Source organism: Thunnus thynnus, chromosome 24, assembly GCF_963924715.1.
Source record: "Thunnus thynnus chromosome 24, fThuThy2.1, whole genome shotgun sequence".
Lineage (NCBI taxonomy): Eukaryota > Metazoa > Chordata > Actinopteri > Scombriformes > Scombridae > Thunnus > Thunnus thynnus.
This window is the reverse complement of record NC_089540.1, coordinates 15,272,431-15,292,028: the sequence shown is the minus strand read 5'-3', so window position 1 is coordinate 15,292,028 and position 19,598 is coordinate 15,272,431. Positions and strand designations below refer to the sequence as shown.

Genomic DNA, 19,598 nt, shown 5'->3' with positions numbered 1-19,598 from the left:
AGCTCTGATTAGGAAGTTGTCTTCTGATGTTGCCACTAAGCAGAAGAGATAAAGAAGTCCTGTAGTTTCATTTACATTTAGAGAGAGATGGAGAACAACAATCAATAAAGGTCCCTAATTAAACATGAATCAGGGACGTTGTGGTTCATGGTCGACGCTTCACCTCTTAAATCCAATTTTTGCCACTCCTATAACTGAATAGTATCATGTATGTTTAATATAATGAATGTTGTTATTATTTTTTCTTCTGTAATTGTCTTCTTTGTTTTTTTGTGATTTGACACTGAAAAATAAACTAATTATTGTCATATTTCCATTAAATAGATTGAGAGTTTCCAGGTCCTGGGTGGATGTTTTATTGACCTCAGAAATTGTTGAGATCAGTATTAAATGATAAAAGAATTCTCACAACCACAATACATCTGTCAGACAGTCAAACTTCTAGTTTACTGCAGTTATAACGGTTCAAGAAAGAAAAAGTTGTTATTACCTGTATCCAACCTTTCTAGATACTCTGTGAAATAAATAAAGAATTGTCACAACCATGATGCATCTATCACACAGTGAATCCATATTAGAAGTTTTTTAACTGCTGCTATTCAAACAAATGTTGGTCAGATATGTCTTTAAAATTATTAAAGACAAATAGGTGACCAATGTGAAAATGCTCTATCTTACCTTGCCATCTTGTTTCATCAGCTTCTCCTGTATTGAAGATGAATAAGTGTGTGTTAACTCACTGGAATTCTTCATTAATCATGTTTTGTTTCATAATTAGGTTTTATAAGTTATATTTTCTTTTGTGAATGTCAAACTTGTGCAACATGGGTATTAATAATACATTTGTAACATTCATAACTGCTCTTTTATCTGGTGGTTTTGTTTAGTTGAGAAAGTTGTAGAGATTAAATACCTGAATTAATTACAGATGTTGAAGGTGGCCTTTACAAACACAGCTTCTCATTAACAAATAGAACAATATTAATAGTATTAACAGAGTGGACAATATGTGTAGAGTCATGAGAGATGGGTTTTCCTAATACTCTGACAATGTTCTCAGAGGTGAGGAAGAATCAGCCAAAGAAAATGTAATGAGTCATACGTTTTAGTTTAGTGACAACACACAGTCGCTGCAGTACAGCTGAAGACTCGCCTGGTCTTGATCTTTTAAATATCGAACCTTCAAGACTTTTTTATGGCTTCAAAGACTTCAGACATACAGATACAGAAAGGCAGACTGTCTCTGGTGCCTTTCAGTGTGTTTATCGATGAACCTCTACTTTAGCCTACATTTTCAGCTCTGATCAGGAAGTTGTCTTATGGAGTTTAGCGTAAACTCCGGCAGGAAGACTCTCTTTAACCATTTACTCATTCCCACTCCTTTTGCTCCCCTGTTTCTCCCGCTTTCACATCAGCTGATTAGGGTGCTTACTCTAGTCATGAAATCAGATTCCTCCACGATCTCTAACTTCCCTTTTCTGTTGCTGTCAGTTGTCATTTTAGCGCAATCATCGCAACTCAGTGGTCATGCTGCTGTATGCTTCCGTCGTCACGCAGGTCGTTGTATCGGCGAGTTACGTTCTCAGACTACTATGTGCAGTCTTGCTATAGCGTTTTACACTCATCTACTCACTCTGTATTCACCATTCAGCAGGTCACTCTGTTACTCACGCAAGCGGCGGCTTCAAAGCCGCTCGCTTGTCCTCTGCAGCTCCTCAAGACGACACTCCGAACCCCGCAAGACAAGGGACCGGCAAAGTTTCTCCAGCGGAGTCCGGCTTCATTTCAGCGTTTCTCAGTCAACCTCTCTACTTCAGTCAAATCTCAACCAGACCACCCCTACTCTGGCTCTCCTTCACCTGGTCAGTGTATGGGGACTTCAGGTACGCTCGTAAACTACAGAACTCTAACATTCATAATGCTACTACCTTATTTCTTTCCCCTTTTAAACTTGCAACGTTGCTATAAGCGTATTCAGTAGGTTATGTAGACTTTTAACAAGTGGACGTATCACCGTCAAGGCATTTCAGCACGCGAATCAGGAAGTGAATTTCAAAAAATAAGCGAACACACCACGTTCAACTCATTCAGTCATACAGGCTTCTCTCTCGCTCATCAGTAAGTTAATGCATCTCTGTTATGTATTTCAGCATATTGGTCAGTACATACGCATCGCGTCACGTATGCATTGCAGTATGTATTTGCTCTGTCCAAAAGGCCCTTTTTAGCAGCAACAATCTCACTACATAATGCCCCCTCTCTCCCCCCACCTGAACTCACATCAGACGCTGTTTGGGATTAAGGACTTTGCTTTGTACTAACAGTCATCTGTCAATAACAGTGAGTGACCAGTTTGAGCATGTTGTTATAGTTGCTGTTCGTTGGTGAATTGTTTCTACGTTAGCCGATCTAAAGGGGCTCATATTCATGTATTCTGCCAACTGTGTAGCCTCATATTAGCAGCTACTGTTACCCACATTTATTAGATGTTAATAGACATCATGCCTCCATCATAAGGTTAGGCCTTTATGTTTTGGTTTTGTTGTGTAATATTTACTATATTACCGATAGAATGGCGGACTGAACGGCTACTTGTAGGTCCGCTCGTTAATTAACGGGCGCGCACAACCCGTGCAGTTTAGCAGCTCGTTCAGCCCCCGGATTGATGTCATGTATGTCTACTACTGGCCAATAGATGGCGGTGTTGCACTGCTGATGGACATTAACTCACTGTTAGAGGGAATATGCTGCTTCAGCCTCAGCTATGCCTGTTAAATACATGGCCACATTATTTACCAGCTGTTTGCCAGTTGTATTGGCTTGTATAGTGGAAATTTATACATTCAGAAAGTAATATAGTTTACCATTTCTACATTAGCCTGTTATACTTTCATGTGGATATCTGACATGTTTATTCTGATTTATTATATTAATTTACACAGCACCACTGAGTCATCAGACTGTTGTACAAGGATTGTGGTTGTGATGGTGACAATAAATCCATACAAATTCAAGACATCTGCGTGATTCTGATCGATCACCTGCAGCGGGTTCTGCGTGAACAAGTCCAGCACATAGTCATAGCAGGGAAAGTAGAACTTCCTAACATGCCCTTCAGGCATTTTATACTGTTGTGTGGTGCCTGCGCTCTCTATTGCATCTCTGCTTAATTCTTTAATCAGGAGGAAGTAGGAGGAAAGAGCATACAGCACTCAGGATATAAATCAGCCCATACAGAGCACATAGAGTCCTGCACACGGCAACGTGATGCAGCAGATGAACTTATCAATAGCAGTTCAACAACACATATGTGGAACTTGTAAGTGTACCAGTAGTAACTTTTGAAGGTATTGTTTTCATGCAAGCTTTCAACTCAAAGCCCGAAGCTGCGGTTGGATCCACACAGAGAGCCGGAGCTAACATTAGCTGGGAGGCTAGCAGAGGCTAACTGACTGTGCTTCCCTCCGATCATGCTGCGGCTAATGCTCCGCTAGCCTCCCAGCTTGCCCTGGCTCTCCGTTTGGATCCAACCGCAGCACCGAGCCCCGGTTTGTTATTCAGGTGAAAGTGCGAAGAAGCAGCGGGTCTGTCGGGCAGATGAGTGAAGTGGAGCCTGCGGAGGAAGAACCGGCTAGCCCCGGTTTCACTACAGGCAGATTCACTCGCTACAGTGAGCGAGGAAATAAAACCAATGAATCGATAAGTACAAACACTTGATTTCTTCCCGTGGAGCCCACATGCAAACTATTTTGGTTCAGTAAATTTCAGCTGTCAGTCAGCCTGGTGAAGCAGGTTAGTCTGTGGACGGAGACGCTCAACGCCTGTCGGACGCGTTTAGGGGCGAAAGCGCACCGCTGTAAAGGAAAGAGGTTTGCTAGATTTGCAACACAAGACAAAACGAGAGCATCATTACGAGATGACAATAATAAACAATAATCGTTTTATGTCAATTATTTTGTTTTCATAATCGTTGGAAGCCAAAATCGTAATCGAAAATAAAACTAGATTAATCGTACAGCCCTAGTCTCATTTTAAGTAAGTGGACGATAAAGCAGCTTTAGAGCGTGGCCACGTTGTGATTGACAAGTAGCCACTAGTGACAACGCTGATTACGTAACGTAACCATGGCGTAACCCTAGTTCACAGATTATAGGTTTAGCTGCTGCTATTTCACAGTGCGTTTCAGTTCATGAAGGTCGATTGTAACATTTGATCCCCTAAAAAAAGTTTTGTTCAGCGTTTGGTTGTGATAAAAGACCATCGAAAGACTCGGACGTTCAGTTTCTCTGGTGAGTACATCTTATTTCAATGGTTATACGCCTTTTTTCGCCAGCTGAAATTAGCATTAGCATTAGTTTATCGCTGTTATCCATAGATTGTATGCACCATGCTAACCAAGCTAGCAGCTAGCGCTATGATCAGCTCCTACCTCTCGTCCAAATATGGTCACTCCTGGCTCCACAAATCAATCATGGCGACTGTCAACTCCAAGATGGTGACGGTCAAATCTCTAAACTCGAGGCTTCAAAACGGCAGTTCCAAACCAGTGGGTGACGTCACAGTAACGTCAGTTCCTCACCTCATGCTACCTGTGAGCCACAAACTATGATCTGAATAACTGCCTACTCATATCACGGTTTGCTCATCTGCACCTTTATATCATTTCCCTGCTTTCTGGTTATCCTCTGCATCGTCATTGGCCTTCTCCCATCATAGCGGACGTTGGCCCTTCTCCCTACATCATGTAATCTTTCATTCTTCTCACACCTCGAGTCTGCATATTTTTGGAGCATCCTAATATGTTTTACTATGGATGTTGACTAGCTGGCTATCATGGTACTACAACTAAGGAGGACAGCTACTAGTTTCTCAATAAGCAAACTCATCAGTCAAATGTATCAGCACGTTCATCAGTACATCACTGTGTCACTGTCAGTGTATTTATTATGTTCTTCAGCAGTGGAAGCATCATTCTTCATACGACCCGACGTCGGCTCACTCTGATTGTCTCAACAGTAGCGATGTTAAATGCTTTAATTCATATTTTACAGCCTCTAAGCAATTTAAACATCAGGTATTGTTCATATATTAAACCATGCCTCCTTTCCAGTCCTACGTTTCATGTTAACATTTTAAAGCTCAATATTGTAGCTTTTCAGGTCAGTCCAACCTAGTCAATACAGGAGGTGTTTGTCTGTTTATGTTCGGTTCACTGTTGATTTTAATCTCTCTAGTTCAAAAACATATTTCTGTGTTTGTGTTGTTTCTGTGTTCTGTTTCATTCCTGCTTGGTAAGTAAGCATTATTTAGGGGAAAACATCAGGCTGTGTATTCTTTTAGTGGTGGGGGCTTGCACCCTTTATTTTGGGGGGATTTATATTGCTGCTGCTCAGGGCAACTCCCTCAACTCAAAATCTCCCGTAGAGTCTGAGTGCAATACTTTTAGACTTAATTATCTCTATCATCTGGTAGAATAAACATTATCTTTACTTCATTCACTTGTTGTCCTATGTATTGAGCTTTAGATAAGTTCAGTCAGGAGGACTATCTTTGCATGCATAGGCTGTTATTTTATTTCTCATGTGTGTTATCATCCTGCATTCACATCTCATGCATCTGTTACTCGTTATTCCCTGGTCGCCCTGCCAAGGTCGTCAATCGAGATATCAGTTGCTCACATCTGCTGGTCACATCTATCCAATAGCAGCAGCGACACAGTTCCATCGTAGCTTATCATCTGCCGCTGTCTTTCATTTAAATTAGCATTATTCAGGGCTTTCTTTTAGGTCGTGGTGGTTACTTCCACCCCCATCCAAAGTATTTCATCTGCCTCCCTGCTACAACTGTGTCGGTGGTCACCCTCTGCCTACACATCCTCATCGTCCAGACGTCAGCACTGTTCTCGCAAATCAAAGATCTCTTAGGCCATAATCTGGTAAGTCATACATATAACTGGTGGTGGTGTCCTGAGTTATGGGTGTCGCAGCTCATTGCTATCATTGCTAATCATGCTAGCAGTTCTTCCTCTCATACAACAAATCTTGTGCATGGTAAAGTGCTATGTCATATCTATGGGTCATTTCACTCTGCTTTCAGGCTATCCTCTCTCTTCCCTCCTTATGAAATGTGCATCAGAACATGGTCTCCATACCTCACGCCACCCACCACTCTTCTAGTGATCACTAACTCACTCTCTTCTATCAACTCTTTTATCTTCCATTCATTCAAGTGTAATGTTTACATTGTCATGAACGTTTATTATCACTGCATTCTGTCTAATTTTCCCTTTTGCATATCTCACTAGAATCCTTCCCTGCCGGTAAGGTAAGGATCAAATATTTGAGTAGGTTTGTATGTCCTCATTTCTCTTTCTTTGGGGGATTATCCTTTTCTAATCAATCCTTCACCTCCCTCCTTTCATATCTGCTGACATTCACGATGGGGTCTAATCACCAAAGACTCTCACTGTAATCTATCATGCATGTTCAATAAATAACATTCACTTCTATGAAAAACTGAGTCTCTTCTGATTGAAATGGAGTTTAGCGTAAATTCAGGCAGGAATACTATCTTTAACCATTCATTCATTCCAACTCCTCTCTCTCTCCCTGTTTCTCCTGCTGTCCAATCAGCTGATTAGGGGCGTTACTCTAGTCATCAAATCATATTCCTCCAAGATCTCTAACTGCCAATCACAACTCAGCTGTCAAACTTTAAATCTGTTCCCTTCTCTGTTGCTGTCAGTTGTCATTTCAGCGTGATCGTTGCTCCTCCTCCACCCCATCCAACTCCACGGCTGCGTTCCAGCAGCTCGCTCCTCTCCTCTTCATTCCTGATCACCACCTCATCTTCTCCACTTCATGCTTCAGCACCAGGGCTGAGTTCACCAGGAGATCGCTGCCTTCACCATCAAGATCTGCACCCTTTATTCATCACCACCACCAGTGTCTAGACTCCATTGGGGGGTTATCCTATTCTAATCACGCCTTCACCTCCCCCCTTTCATAAATGTTGACATTCACGATGGGGTCTAATCACCAAAGACTCTCACTTTCATCTATCATGAATGTTCAATAAATAACATTCACTTCTATGAAAAACTGAGTCTCTCCTGATTGAACTGATGTTGCCACTAAGCAGAAGAGATAAAGACGTCCTGTAATTTCATTTATCTTAGATTTGAGGGACACATCAGCAACATCACTAAAGTAGTTTTCTTCCACCTCTGACACATCGTCCAAGTTCACCCATTTCTAACACAGTCAGATTTAAAAATTCTCATTCATGGTCATTCAGGTCTTGTATTCTGTACTATTAAAAAAACCCAACAAGTCCAAAATGCAGCTGCTACAATTCTTCTGATAACCAAAAAACTGTAACATGTAACACTGACTTGTTTCACTGGTTTATGGTTTCATTCAGGTCAGACTAAAAACTGCTACACATGATGCAGGTTATCTCATTAGTCCAAAGATTACATCCATTTTATTTAAGTAAAACATTTTATGGATGTTTTCTGCCTTTATTGATTATTGATTAGTATCAGTGGAGAGATGACAGAAAATGAGGGACGGGGGGAGAGAGAGATGGAGAACAACAATCAATAAAGGTCCCTAATCAAACATGAATCAGGGACGTTGTGGTTCATGGTCGACGCTTCACCTCTTAAATCCAATTTTTGCCACTCCTATAACTGAATAGTATCATGTATGTTTAATATAATGTATGTTGTTATTATTTTCTCTTTCTAGAATTGTCTTCTTTCTTTTTTTGTGATTTGACACTAAAAAATAAACTAATTATTGTCATATTTCCATTAAATATATTGAGAGTTTCCAGGTCCTGGGTGGATGTTTTATGGACCTCAGAAATTGTTGAGATCAGTATTAAATGATAAAAGAATTGTCACAACCACAATACATCTGTCAGACAGTCAAACTTCTAGTTTACTGCAGTTATAACAGTTCAAGAAAAAAATGAGTTGTTCTTACCCTTTTTCTTCCATTCTAGATACTCTGTGAAATAAATAAAGAATTGTCACAACCATGATGCATCTATCACACAGTGAATCCATATTAGAAGTTTTTTAACTGCTGCAATTCAAACAAATGTTGGTCAGATATGTCTTTGTCAGTATTTAGTTGCAAATAAATCTATTTGTCAGAATACATGTTTTAATTTTATCTGTTAAAACTAACAGCAGTATGATTGATGACTGTAAAACTTCATTTGTCTGTTAGGAAAACATCACATTACTAAATCAACAACAACTAACAATGTGTCCAATTTGAGACTTTTTTATTTGATTGATTTTTAAAATTCAGCAATTAAAAAAAGTACATTGAATGCATTTGAAACACTGGTTTTTGCTTGTAAAAGTTTAGATATGAATTACTTTAAAGTGCTGGATGCATGAAAACAGAACATTATTTCAAATATTGTCATGTTAAATACTCTAAAATTATTCAAGACAAATAGGTGACCAATGTGAAAATGTTCTATCTTACCTTGCCATATCCTTTCAGCAGCTCCTGTATTGAAGATGAATAAGTGTGTGGAATTCTTCATTAATCTTGTTTTGTTTCATAATTATGTTTTATAAGTTACATTTTCATTTGTGAATGTCAAACTTGTGCAACATGGGTATTAATAATACATTTGTAACATTCATAACTGCTCTTTTATCTGGTGGTTTTGTTTAGTTGAGAAAGTTGTAGAGATTAAATACCTGAATTAATTACAGATGTTGAAGGTGGCCTTTACAAACACAGCTTCTCATTAACAAATATAACAATATTAATAGTATTAACAGAGTGGACAATATGTGTAGAGTCATGAGAGATGGGTTTTCCTAATACTCTGACAATGTTGTCAGAGGTGAGGAAGAATCAGCCAAAGAAAATGTAATGAGTCATACGTTTTAGTTTAGTGACAACACACAGTCTCTGCAGTACAGCTGAAGACTCGCCTGGTCTTGACCTTTTAAATATCGAACCTTCAAGGCTTTTTATGGCTTCAAAGACTTCAGACATACAGATACAGAAAGGCAGACTGTCTCTGGTGCCTTTCAGTGTGTTTATTAATGAACCTCTACTTTACATTTTCAGCTCTGATTAGGAAGTTGTCTTCTGATGTTGCCACTAAGCAGAAGAGATAAAGAAGTCCTGTAATTTCATTTATCTTAGATTTGAGGGACACATCAGCAACATCACTGATGTAGTTTTCTTCCACCTCTGACACATCATCCAAGTTCACCCATTTATAACACAGTCAGATGCAGAAATTCTCATTCATGCTCATTCAGGTCTTGTATTCTGTACTATTAAAAAGATCCAACAAGTCCAAAATGCAGCTGCTACAATTCTTCTGATTCACTGGTTTACGGTTTCATTCAAGTCAAACTACAAACTGCTACCTATTACCTCCTGACCTGTCAAAACTTCTCAGACCTCACATTCCCCCACGTACACTCACATCACAGGATGCAGGTTATCTCATTATTCCAAAGATTAGACCATTCACATTTTATGTAAGTATTAATTTTTTGAGCAATTTATGTTTTTATTGATTATTGATTAGTATCAGTGGAGAGATGACAGAAAATGAGGGACGGGGGGAGAGAGAGATGGAGAACAACAATCAATAAAGGTCCCTAATCAAACATGAATCAGGGACGTTGTGGTTTATGGTAGACGCTTCACCTCTTAAATCCAATTTTTGCCACTCCTATAACTGAATAGTATCATTTATGTTTAATATAATGTATGTTGTTATTATTTTTTCTTTCTGTAATTGTCTTCTTTCTTTTTTTGTGATTTGACACTAAAAAATAAACTAATTATTGTCATATTTCCATTAAATAGATTGAGAGTTTCCAGGTCCTGGGTGGATGTTTTATGGATCTCAGAAATTGTTGAGATCAGTATTAAATGATAAAAGAATTGTCACAACCACAATACATCTGTCAGACAGTCAAACTTCTAGTTTACTGCAGTTAAGAAAAAGAAAAAAAAATTAGTTGTTCTTACCCTGTCTCCTCCTTACTTTCAGTGCTGTGAAATGAATAAAGAATTGTCACAACCATGATGCATCTATCACACAGTGAATCCATATTAGAAGTTTTTTAACTGCTGTTATTCAAACAAATGTTGGTCAGATGTGTCTTTGTCAGTATTTAGTTGCAAATAAATCTATTTGTCAGAATACATGTTTTAATTTGATCTGTTAAAACTAACAGCAGTATGATTGATGACTGTAAAACTTCATTTGTTTGTTAGGAAAACATCACATTACTAAATCAACAACAACTAACAATGTGTCCAATTTGAGACTTTTTTCAATTGATGTGGAAAACTTTTATGCATCCCTTAGTGATCTATGAAATTGAAAAAGCACAAAAAACACACACATGCGTGTGTATTACAATAAGAAAATCTAAGTTTTAATCCAGTTTTTTGTTGTTTGTCCCTCTTGTCTTGTCCTGTGTCATATGTGTTCGTATTAATCGCTCATTTTGCACTATCAATTTTTTAAAAAGCACAAAAAGGCTTCTCTTCTATAAAAAATGTTACGTTTTGTTCAATTTTATTTATTTATTGGTATTATTAGTTACATGATCTATCTTGTTGTATTGTTACTGACTTATAATTTGACTGTGGAACTGCTATGTATGTGTAAAAATGTGTCTGTCATTCCTCTGCTCTGCTTTAAAAACAGGAATATGAATTTGTCAGACAGTGTAAGTTCTACTTATAATGACATATATTAAAACTGCATGTGGACACAACTATGTAACATACCTTTGGTTAAAACTTTTGAGAAAGTAGCTCCATAAAATCAAATAGACGTTTCCAAAATACAGTTATGTTAATAATGTTCACTTTAAATGAAGTGGTTCATATAATTTAGTTAAACCAAAGATTCATCTTCAGCATAATCTGAGTGTAGTTGCTACATCTCCACAATTAATCTGCTATGTAAGCAGTTATTTAACTGTTATAACTGATTAAACTGATGACAAATTAAAAAGAATCTTGAAAGCTACAAATGAACAAATTCAGCAATTTATTTAAAAAAGTACATTGAATGCATTTGAAACACTGGTTTTTGTTTGTAAAAGTTTAGATATTAATTACTTTTAAGTGCTGGATGCAGGAAAACAGAACATTATTTCAAATATTGTCATGTTAAATACTCTAATATTATTAAAGACAAATAGGTGACCAATGTGAAAAATGTTCGATCTTACCTTGCGTTCTCCAGTAATCATTATTGCCTGTATTGAAGATGAATAAGTGTGTGTTAACTCACTGGAATTCTTCATTAATCATGTTTTGTTTCATAATTTGTGTTTATTTACCAGTAAACAGACTGTGTGTTACTCAACAATGAACATCATGAGCTCAAACACACCATGTTGTGAATATTTGTGCTGAATCAGGATGATGTTGTTTACAGTTTCAACACAGAAGCAGGTTAACACCCACCATCAAAAGCTGACAGCAAATTCTGCTGGTTCATAATCATTCTGAGTAACATTTTCTTTTGTGAATGTCAAACTTGTGCAACATGGGTATTAATAATACATTTGTAACATTCATAACTGCTCTTTTATCTGGTGGTTTTGTTTAGTTGAGAAAGTTGTAGAGATTAAATACCAAATCAATACTAAATACCAAACAAACAGAGTTTCCAGGTCCTGGGTGGATGTTTTATGGACCTCAGAAATTGTTGAGATCAGTATTAAATGATAAAAGAATTGTCACAACCACAATACATCTGTCAGACAGTCAAACTTCTAGTTTACTGCAGTTATAACGGTTCAAGAAAAAAAATGTTGTCTTACCCTCAGTCCACAATTTAATATACTCTGTGAAATGAATAAAGAATTGTTACAACCATGATGCATCTATCACACAGTGAATCCATATTAGAAGTTTTTTAACTGAAAACATCACATTACTAAATCAACAACAACTAACAATGTGTCCAATTTGAGACTTTTTTATTACATTGATTTTTAAATTCAGCAATTAAATAAAAAAAGTACACTGAATATATTTGAAACACTGTTTTTTGCTTGTAAAAGTTTAGATATTAATTACTTTTAAGTGCTGGATGCATGAAAACAGAACATTATTTAAAAATATTGTCATGTTAAATACTCTAAAATTATTAATGACAAATATGTGACCAATGTGAAAATGTTCTATCTTACCTTGCCGTGTCCTGTCAACAGCTTCTCCTGTATTGAAGATGAATAAGTGTGTGTTAACTCACTGGAATTCTTCATTAATCATGTTTTGTTTCATAATTAGGTTTTATAAGTTACATTTTCTTTTGTGAATGTCAAACTTCTACAACATGGGTATTAATAATACATTTGTAACATTCATAACTATTCTTTTATCGTTTGGTTGAGAAAGTTGTAGAGATTAAATACCTGAATTAATTACAGTTATACAACACATCGCTCCGACCGAACAATCTGATTGGTCAACGAGACATTTAGAACGTGCTCTGATCAGAATGACAGCACATCTCGTCGTGCTCAAATGAAAAAAAGCCTCATCACTAAAAAATATTACTCCGCCAGTCATTAGAACTGCAGACCGTGACGTCGCGCTAACAACAACAGTCATTTCTGGGTAGACGACTGGTGGTTAATTTGAATTGCGGAGATATGTGAACATGGCAAAGTTGTTTTTTTTCTGTTGTGATTTTCAGCCGTAGATTGAGAGTTTCCAGGTCCTGGGTGGATGTTTTATGGACCTCAGAAATAAAAGAATTGTCACAACCACAATACATCTGTTAGACAGTCAAACTTCTAGTTTACTGCAGTTATAACGGTTCAAGAAAAAAAAAAGTTTGTTCTTACCCTCATCCAACCATTCTAGGAACGCTGTGAAATAAATAAAGAATTGTCACAACCATTATGCATCTATCACACAGTGAATCCATATTACAAGTTTTTTAACTGCTGCTTTTCAAACAAATCTTGGTCAGATATGTCTTTGTATGGGGCCAGAACAGTGACATTTACATTTTGGCATTGAAAATATAATTTGGCATTCAAAACAAAACCTGAACTGAAAAAGAAAACATTGGCACTGAAACAAGTTCCACTGAAAACATAAAACAGACATTAAAAAATTACAATCTTACAATTTTATTATCTTATTTTATTTTGATATTTTTTGCATGATGATGTTTTTCAGTGTCAATCTTCAGATTTTTCTTCATGTCTGTCTTTCTTCAGTGACAGATTTTTTTTTTTTACGCTATCAGTATTTTTTAAGTGTCACCTGTTTCAGTTTCTACTTATTCTTTTTTCAGTTTTTTTCAGTTTTCAGTTTTCAGTTCATCGTTTTGTCGTAGGGAGGCGGGCTCTTGCTGGGCCTACATTACCCAGTGTGCCTTGCGGTGCGACGCAGATTGGATTTCCCAGAGCGAGGTGTCATGGCGGAGATTTTGAGCCAGACTGTTGTAATTCTCAATCAAGGACTGTTAATATCTCACTTTATTAAGATTAAATATTTTTTCAGGCGAGAAATTATCCATGTAGGCTCCAAATATGTGGTCAGTTTATTCAAATAACATCTGTTTGTAAATCTGCTGCAACGTTTTCGGAGATGTGAGGAGCCGCTGGCCGGGTGAAAGCAGCCGGTCATCTCAGCTGCTGGCAGCCCGAGTCCTGCGTCGTCATCCCGGGGAGAAAACTGATCTGTGCAGCTCTTTGGTGATTCACCGCTGTTTCTAATGTCTCCGTAGCATTTTGATATACGATATAATCCTCTTGGAAGATAAATGTTGGAGTCACAGATTAATTGTAGCTGCCGCATTGTGCCGCATACAGTGAAGCTTCATGTTCTTTCTGGACAGAACAGCAGCGCTGCCTCTGGGGCTCTATATGTACAGATATCACCACATTTACATTAATATAAATGTATTAAAACAAACAGATCAGTCTATATTAAATTTTGTTTTATTTTATTAAGCGTCTTCCTGTCCTCAGAAGTTTGTACTCCTGAGTTGAACTTGTCCAGTGCTCAACACACTGGCGCCAGAACAGGGAGGACAATGAGACTCTTTGTGTCCCCACTTTCAGGTGTTATGGTAATAAAGTGGTGACGTCTAAAGCCAGGTATTACAGTCACAGCGATGATGTCTACTCTAACATGTTGGACCTTTAAATCCAATTCTAATCAGAACACAGAGGACTGTGAGTAGCCTATGATGGTTGCCAGTTCAGACTAGTTTAAATAATTTGACCACCAAATACAACATTGAGCCCTATTTTTCATGACAGTGAAACGACCAGCGCAAGCAGCACACAGATACTTTGGTATTTTCCTGACCTTGATATTTGCTTTGTCCGTCTGTGTGGTGTCTTCAAAATAAACCTTATCTGCAGGATGGTTAGACAGTGTGACCAAACTATCTGCTGATGCATCGACTGATCAATGATCTGTGCACCACAACACCACACAGAAAAAGACAAATACATCTGATTGACACCGTTTACATAAAAGTTGGTAAACTCTTCAAGTAAAGGTGTGGAATATGGCCCAATGTTGTATTTGGTGACAGACTACAAACTGCTACCTATTACCTCCTGACCTGTTGAAACTCCTCAGACCTCACATTCCCCCACGAACACTCACATCACAGGATGCAGGTTATCTCATTATTCCAAAGATTAAACCATTCAGATTTTATTTAAGTAATAACTTTTTGGGCATTCTATGTTTTTATTGATTATTGATTAGTATCAGTGAAGAGATGACAGAAAATGAGGGACGGGGGGAGAGAGAGATGGAGAACAACAACCAATAAAGGTCCCTACTTAAACATGAATCAGGGACGTTGTGGTTCATGGTCGACACTTCACCTCTTAAATCCAATTTTTGTCACTCCTATAACTGAATAGTATCATGTATGTTTAATATAATGTATGTTGTTATTATTTTCTCTTTCTGTAATTGTCTTCTTTGTTTTTTTGTGATTTAACACTAAAAAATAAACTAATTATTGTCTTATTTCCATTAAATAGATTGAGAGTTTCCAGGTCCTGGGTGGATGTTTTATGGACCTCAGAAATTGTTGAGATCAGTATTAAATGATAAAAGAATTGTCACAACCACAATACATCTGTCAGACAGTCAAACTTCTAGTTTACTGCAGTTATAACAGTTCAAGAAAAAAAAAAAGTTGTTCTTACCCTCTTTTAACTTTTTCAGCATCTCTGTTAAATGAATAAAGAATTGTCACAACCATGATGCATCTATCACACAGTGAATCCATAGTAGAAGTTTTTTAACTGCTGCTTTTCAAACAAATGTTGGTCAGATATGTCTTTGTCAGTATTTAGTTGCAAATAAATCTATTTGTCAGAATACATGTTTTAATTTTATCTGTTAAAACTAACAGCAGTATGATTGATGACTGTAATACTTCATTTGTCTGTTAGGAAAACATCACATTACTAAATCAACAACAACTAACAATGTGTCCAATTTGAGACTTTTTTATTTAATTGACTTTTAAAATTCAGCAATTAAAAAAAAAAAAAAGTACATTGAATGCATTTTGTTTTTGCTTGTAAAAGTTTAGATATTAATTACTTTTAAGTGCTGGATGCATGAAAACAGAACATTATTTAAAATATTGTCATATTAAATACTCTAAAATCATTAAAGACAAATAGGTGAACAATGTGAAAATGTTCTATCTTACCTTGCCATTTCCTTTCAAGACCTTCTCCTGTATAGAAGATGAATAAGTGTGTGTTAACTCACTGGAATTCTTCATTAATCATATTTTCTTTCATAATTAGGTTTTATAAGTTACATTTTCTTTTGTAAATGTCAAACTTGTGCAACATGGGTATTAATAATACATTTGTAACATTCATAACTGCTCTTTTATCTGGTGGTTTTGTTTAGTTGAGAAAGTTGTAGAGATTAAATACCTGAATTAATTACAGATGTTGAAGGTGGCCTTTACAAACACAGCTTCTCATTAACAAATATAACAATATTAATAGTATTAACAGAGTGGACAATATGTGTAGAGTCATGAGAGATGGGTTTTCCTAATACTCTGACAATGTTGTCAGAGGTGAGGAAGAATCAGCCAAAGAAAATGTAATGAGTCATACGTTTTAGTTTAGTGACAACACACAGTCTGTGCAGTACAGCTGAAGACTCGCCTGGTCTTGACCTTTTAAATATCGAACCTTCAAGGCTTTTTTATGGCTTCAAAGACTTTAGACATACAGATACAGAAAGGCAGACTGTCTCTGGTGCCTTTCAGTGTGTTTATCAATGAACCTCTACTTTACATTTTCAGCTCTGATTAGGAAGTTGTCTTCTGATGTTGCCACTGAGCAGAAGAGATAAAGAAGTCCTGTAATTTCATTTACATTTAGAGAGAGATGGAGAACAACAATCAATAAAGGTCCCTAATTAAACATGAATCAGGGACGTTGTGGTTCATGGTCGACGCTTCACCTCTTAAATCCAATTTTTGCCACTCCTATAACTGAATAGTATCATGTATGTTTAATATAATTCTTCTGTAATTGTCTTCTTTCTTTATACACTTTGTGATTTTACTCTTAAAAAAATAACAGATTATTGACATATTTCCATTAAATACATTGAGACAGGAGAATAGCCTGATCTGACTGATCACATGATTTGTATGTAAAAGCGGAATCTACAAGGTACCCAGTAACTGTAGCTGTCAGATAAATATAGTGGAGTAAAAAGTATAATACTTTCCTCTGAAATGGAGATGAAATATAAAGTAGCATAAAATGGAAACACTCGAGTGAAGTTAAAGTACCTCAAAATGGTGCTTAAGTACAGAAAGAATGTAAATGCAGTTACTGTGGGGAATATAATTGGTGCTTTCAACGGGTGAAATCTGACTGTCATGGCTTTGGCCATCAAACCTGTTGGATATTAAAACATTTCACTTACCAGTTTTTTTACTGGTTTCTGGAGGCCCAGTAGATGTTGTGTCCTGGGGGGATGTTTCTTGCACAACTACAAGACTTGCTGGTCTCTCTGTTAAAATGTTACAAAGTTAAAAGAACTGTCACAGTCACAATGCATCTGTCACACACTGCTGATAAAATGCAACACAAAACGATTCAAGAAAAGTTCCAGTTGTTTCATAAACTGGGTCTTACTGGGTCAGTAAGTCATGTTTCACTCACCAGTTTCATTGCTGGTATCTGGGGACTGAGCAGTTTCCAGGTCCTGGGTGGATGTTTTATTGATCTCAGAGATTTTTGACTTCACTATTAAATGATAAAAGAATTGTCACAACCACAATACATCTGTCAGACAGTGAAACTTCTAGTTTACTGCAGTTATAACGGTTCAAGAAAAAACAAAATTAGTTGTTCTTACTCTTTCTCCTCCTTTCAAGATACTCTGTGAAATAAATAAAGAATTGTCACAACCATGATGCATCTATCACACAGTGAATCCATATTAGAAGTTTTTTAACTGCTGCTATTCAAACAACTGTTGGTCAGATATGTCTTTGTCAGTATTTAGTTGCAAATAAATCTATTTGTCAGAATACATGTTTTAATTTTATCTGTTAAAACTAACAGCAGTATGATTGATGACTGTAAAACTTCATTTGTCTGTTAGGAAAACATCACATTACTAAATCAACAACAACTAACAATGTGTCCAATTAGACTTTTTTTTTTAAAAATTGATGATGAAGCTTTTATGCATCCCTTAGTGATCTCCAATGGAAAAAGCACAAAAAAAGACACACATGCGTGTGTATTACAATACTAAAATCTAAAAGTTTCATTTTTTTGTTGTTGTTTTGTTGTTTGTCCCTCTTGTCTTGTCCTGTATCATGTGTCTTCATGTTAATCACTCATTTTGCTCTATCAGTTTTTTAAAAAGCACAAAACACAGCTTCTCTTCTGGAAAAAAAATAGTTTTTTAATTGTTTTGTCAAATTGTATTTATTTATTGGTATTATTAGTTACATGATCTATCTTGTTATATTGTTACTGACTTATAATTTGACTGTGGAACTGCTATGTATGTGTAAAAAATATGTCTGTCATTCCCCTGCTCTGCTTTATAAATAGAAAATAATAATCTGTCACAGTGCAAGAAGAGATCAAGAAATCCTGTAATTTCATTTATCTTAGATTTGAGGGAAACATCAGCAACATCACTAAAGTAGTTTTCTTCCACCTCTGACACATCGTCCAAGTTCACCCATTTCTAACACAGTCAGATGCAGAAATTCTCATTCATGCTCATTCAGGTCTTGTATTCTGTACTATTAAAAAGATCCAACAAGTCCAAAATGCAGCTGCAACAATTCTTCTGATTCACTGGTTTACGGTTTCATTCAAGTCAAACTACAAACTGCTACCTATTACCTCCTGACCTGTCAAAACTTCTCAGACCTCACATTCCCCCACGAACACTCACATCACAGGATGCAGGTTATCTCATTATTCCAAAGATTAAACCATTCAGATTTTAATTAATAACTGATTGGTTGTTCTATGCTTTTATTGATTATTGATTAGTATCAGTTGAGAGATGACAGAAAATGAGGGACGGGGGGAGAGAGAGATGGAGAACAATAATCAATAAAGGTCCCTAATCAAACATGAATCAGGGACGTTGTGGTTCATGGTCGACACTTCACCTCTTAAATCCAATTTTTGCCACTCCTATAACTGAATAGTATCATGTATGTTTAATATAATGTATGTTGTTATTATTTTCTCTTTCTGTAATTGTCTTCTTTCTTTTTTTGTGATTTTATACTAAGAAATAAACTAATTATTGACATATTTCCATCAAATAGATTGAGAGTTTCCAGAGTTTCCTGGTCCTGGGTGGATGTTTTATGGACCTCAGAAATTGTTGAGATCAGTATTAAATGATAAAAGAATTGTCGCAACCACAATACATCTGTCAGACAGTCAAACTTCTAGTTTACTGCCGTTATAACAGTTCAAGAAAAAATAAATTAGTTGTTCTTACTCTTATCCCACTTCTCGAGGAACTCTGTGAAATGAATAAAGAATTGTCACAACCATGATGCATCTATCACACAGTGAATCCATATTAGAAGTTTTTTAACTGCTGCTATTCAAACAAATGTTGGTCAGATATGTCTTTGTCATTATTTAGTTGCAAATAAATCTATTTGTCAGAATACATGTTTTAACTTTATCTGTTAAAACTAACAGCAGTATGATTGATGACTGTAAAACTTCATTTGTTTGTTAGGAAAACATCACATTACTAAATCAACAACATTTTTAAAAAAAATTTAAAATTCAGCATTTAAAAAAAAAGTACATTGAATGCATTTGAAACACTGATTTTTGCTTGTAAAAGTTAAGATATTAATTACTTTTAAGTGCTGGATGCATGAAAATAGAACATAATTTAAAATATTGTCATGTTAAATACTTAAAATCTTACCTTGCCATTTCCTTTCAGCAGCTCCTGTATTGAAGATGAATAAGTGTGTGTTAACTCACTGAATTCTTCATTAATCATGTTTTGTTTCAAGTCCAAAATGCAGCT

The 19,598-nt window shown here is 36.4% G+C and overlaps 1 protein-coding gene across 1 annotated transcript in view; it reads right to left on the bottom strand.

Annotated features, from left to right (window-relative positions):
• The window catches only part of LOC137177281 (uncharacterized), a 227,594-nt gene that overhangs the window by 107,341 nt on the left and 100,655 nt on the right, over nucleotides 1-19,598 (bottom strand). Inside the window, exon 10 of the mRNA XM_067583468.1 lies at nucleotides 16,986-17,072. Coding sequence (XP_067439569.1) covers nucleotides 16,986-17,072 — 87 coding nt within the window. The remainder of the gene's footprint in view (nucleotides 1-16,985; nucleotides 17,073-19,598) is intronic.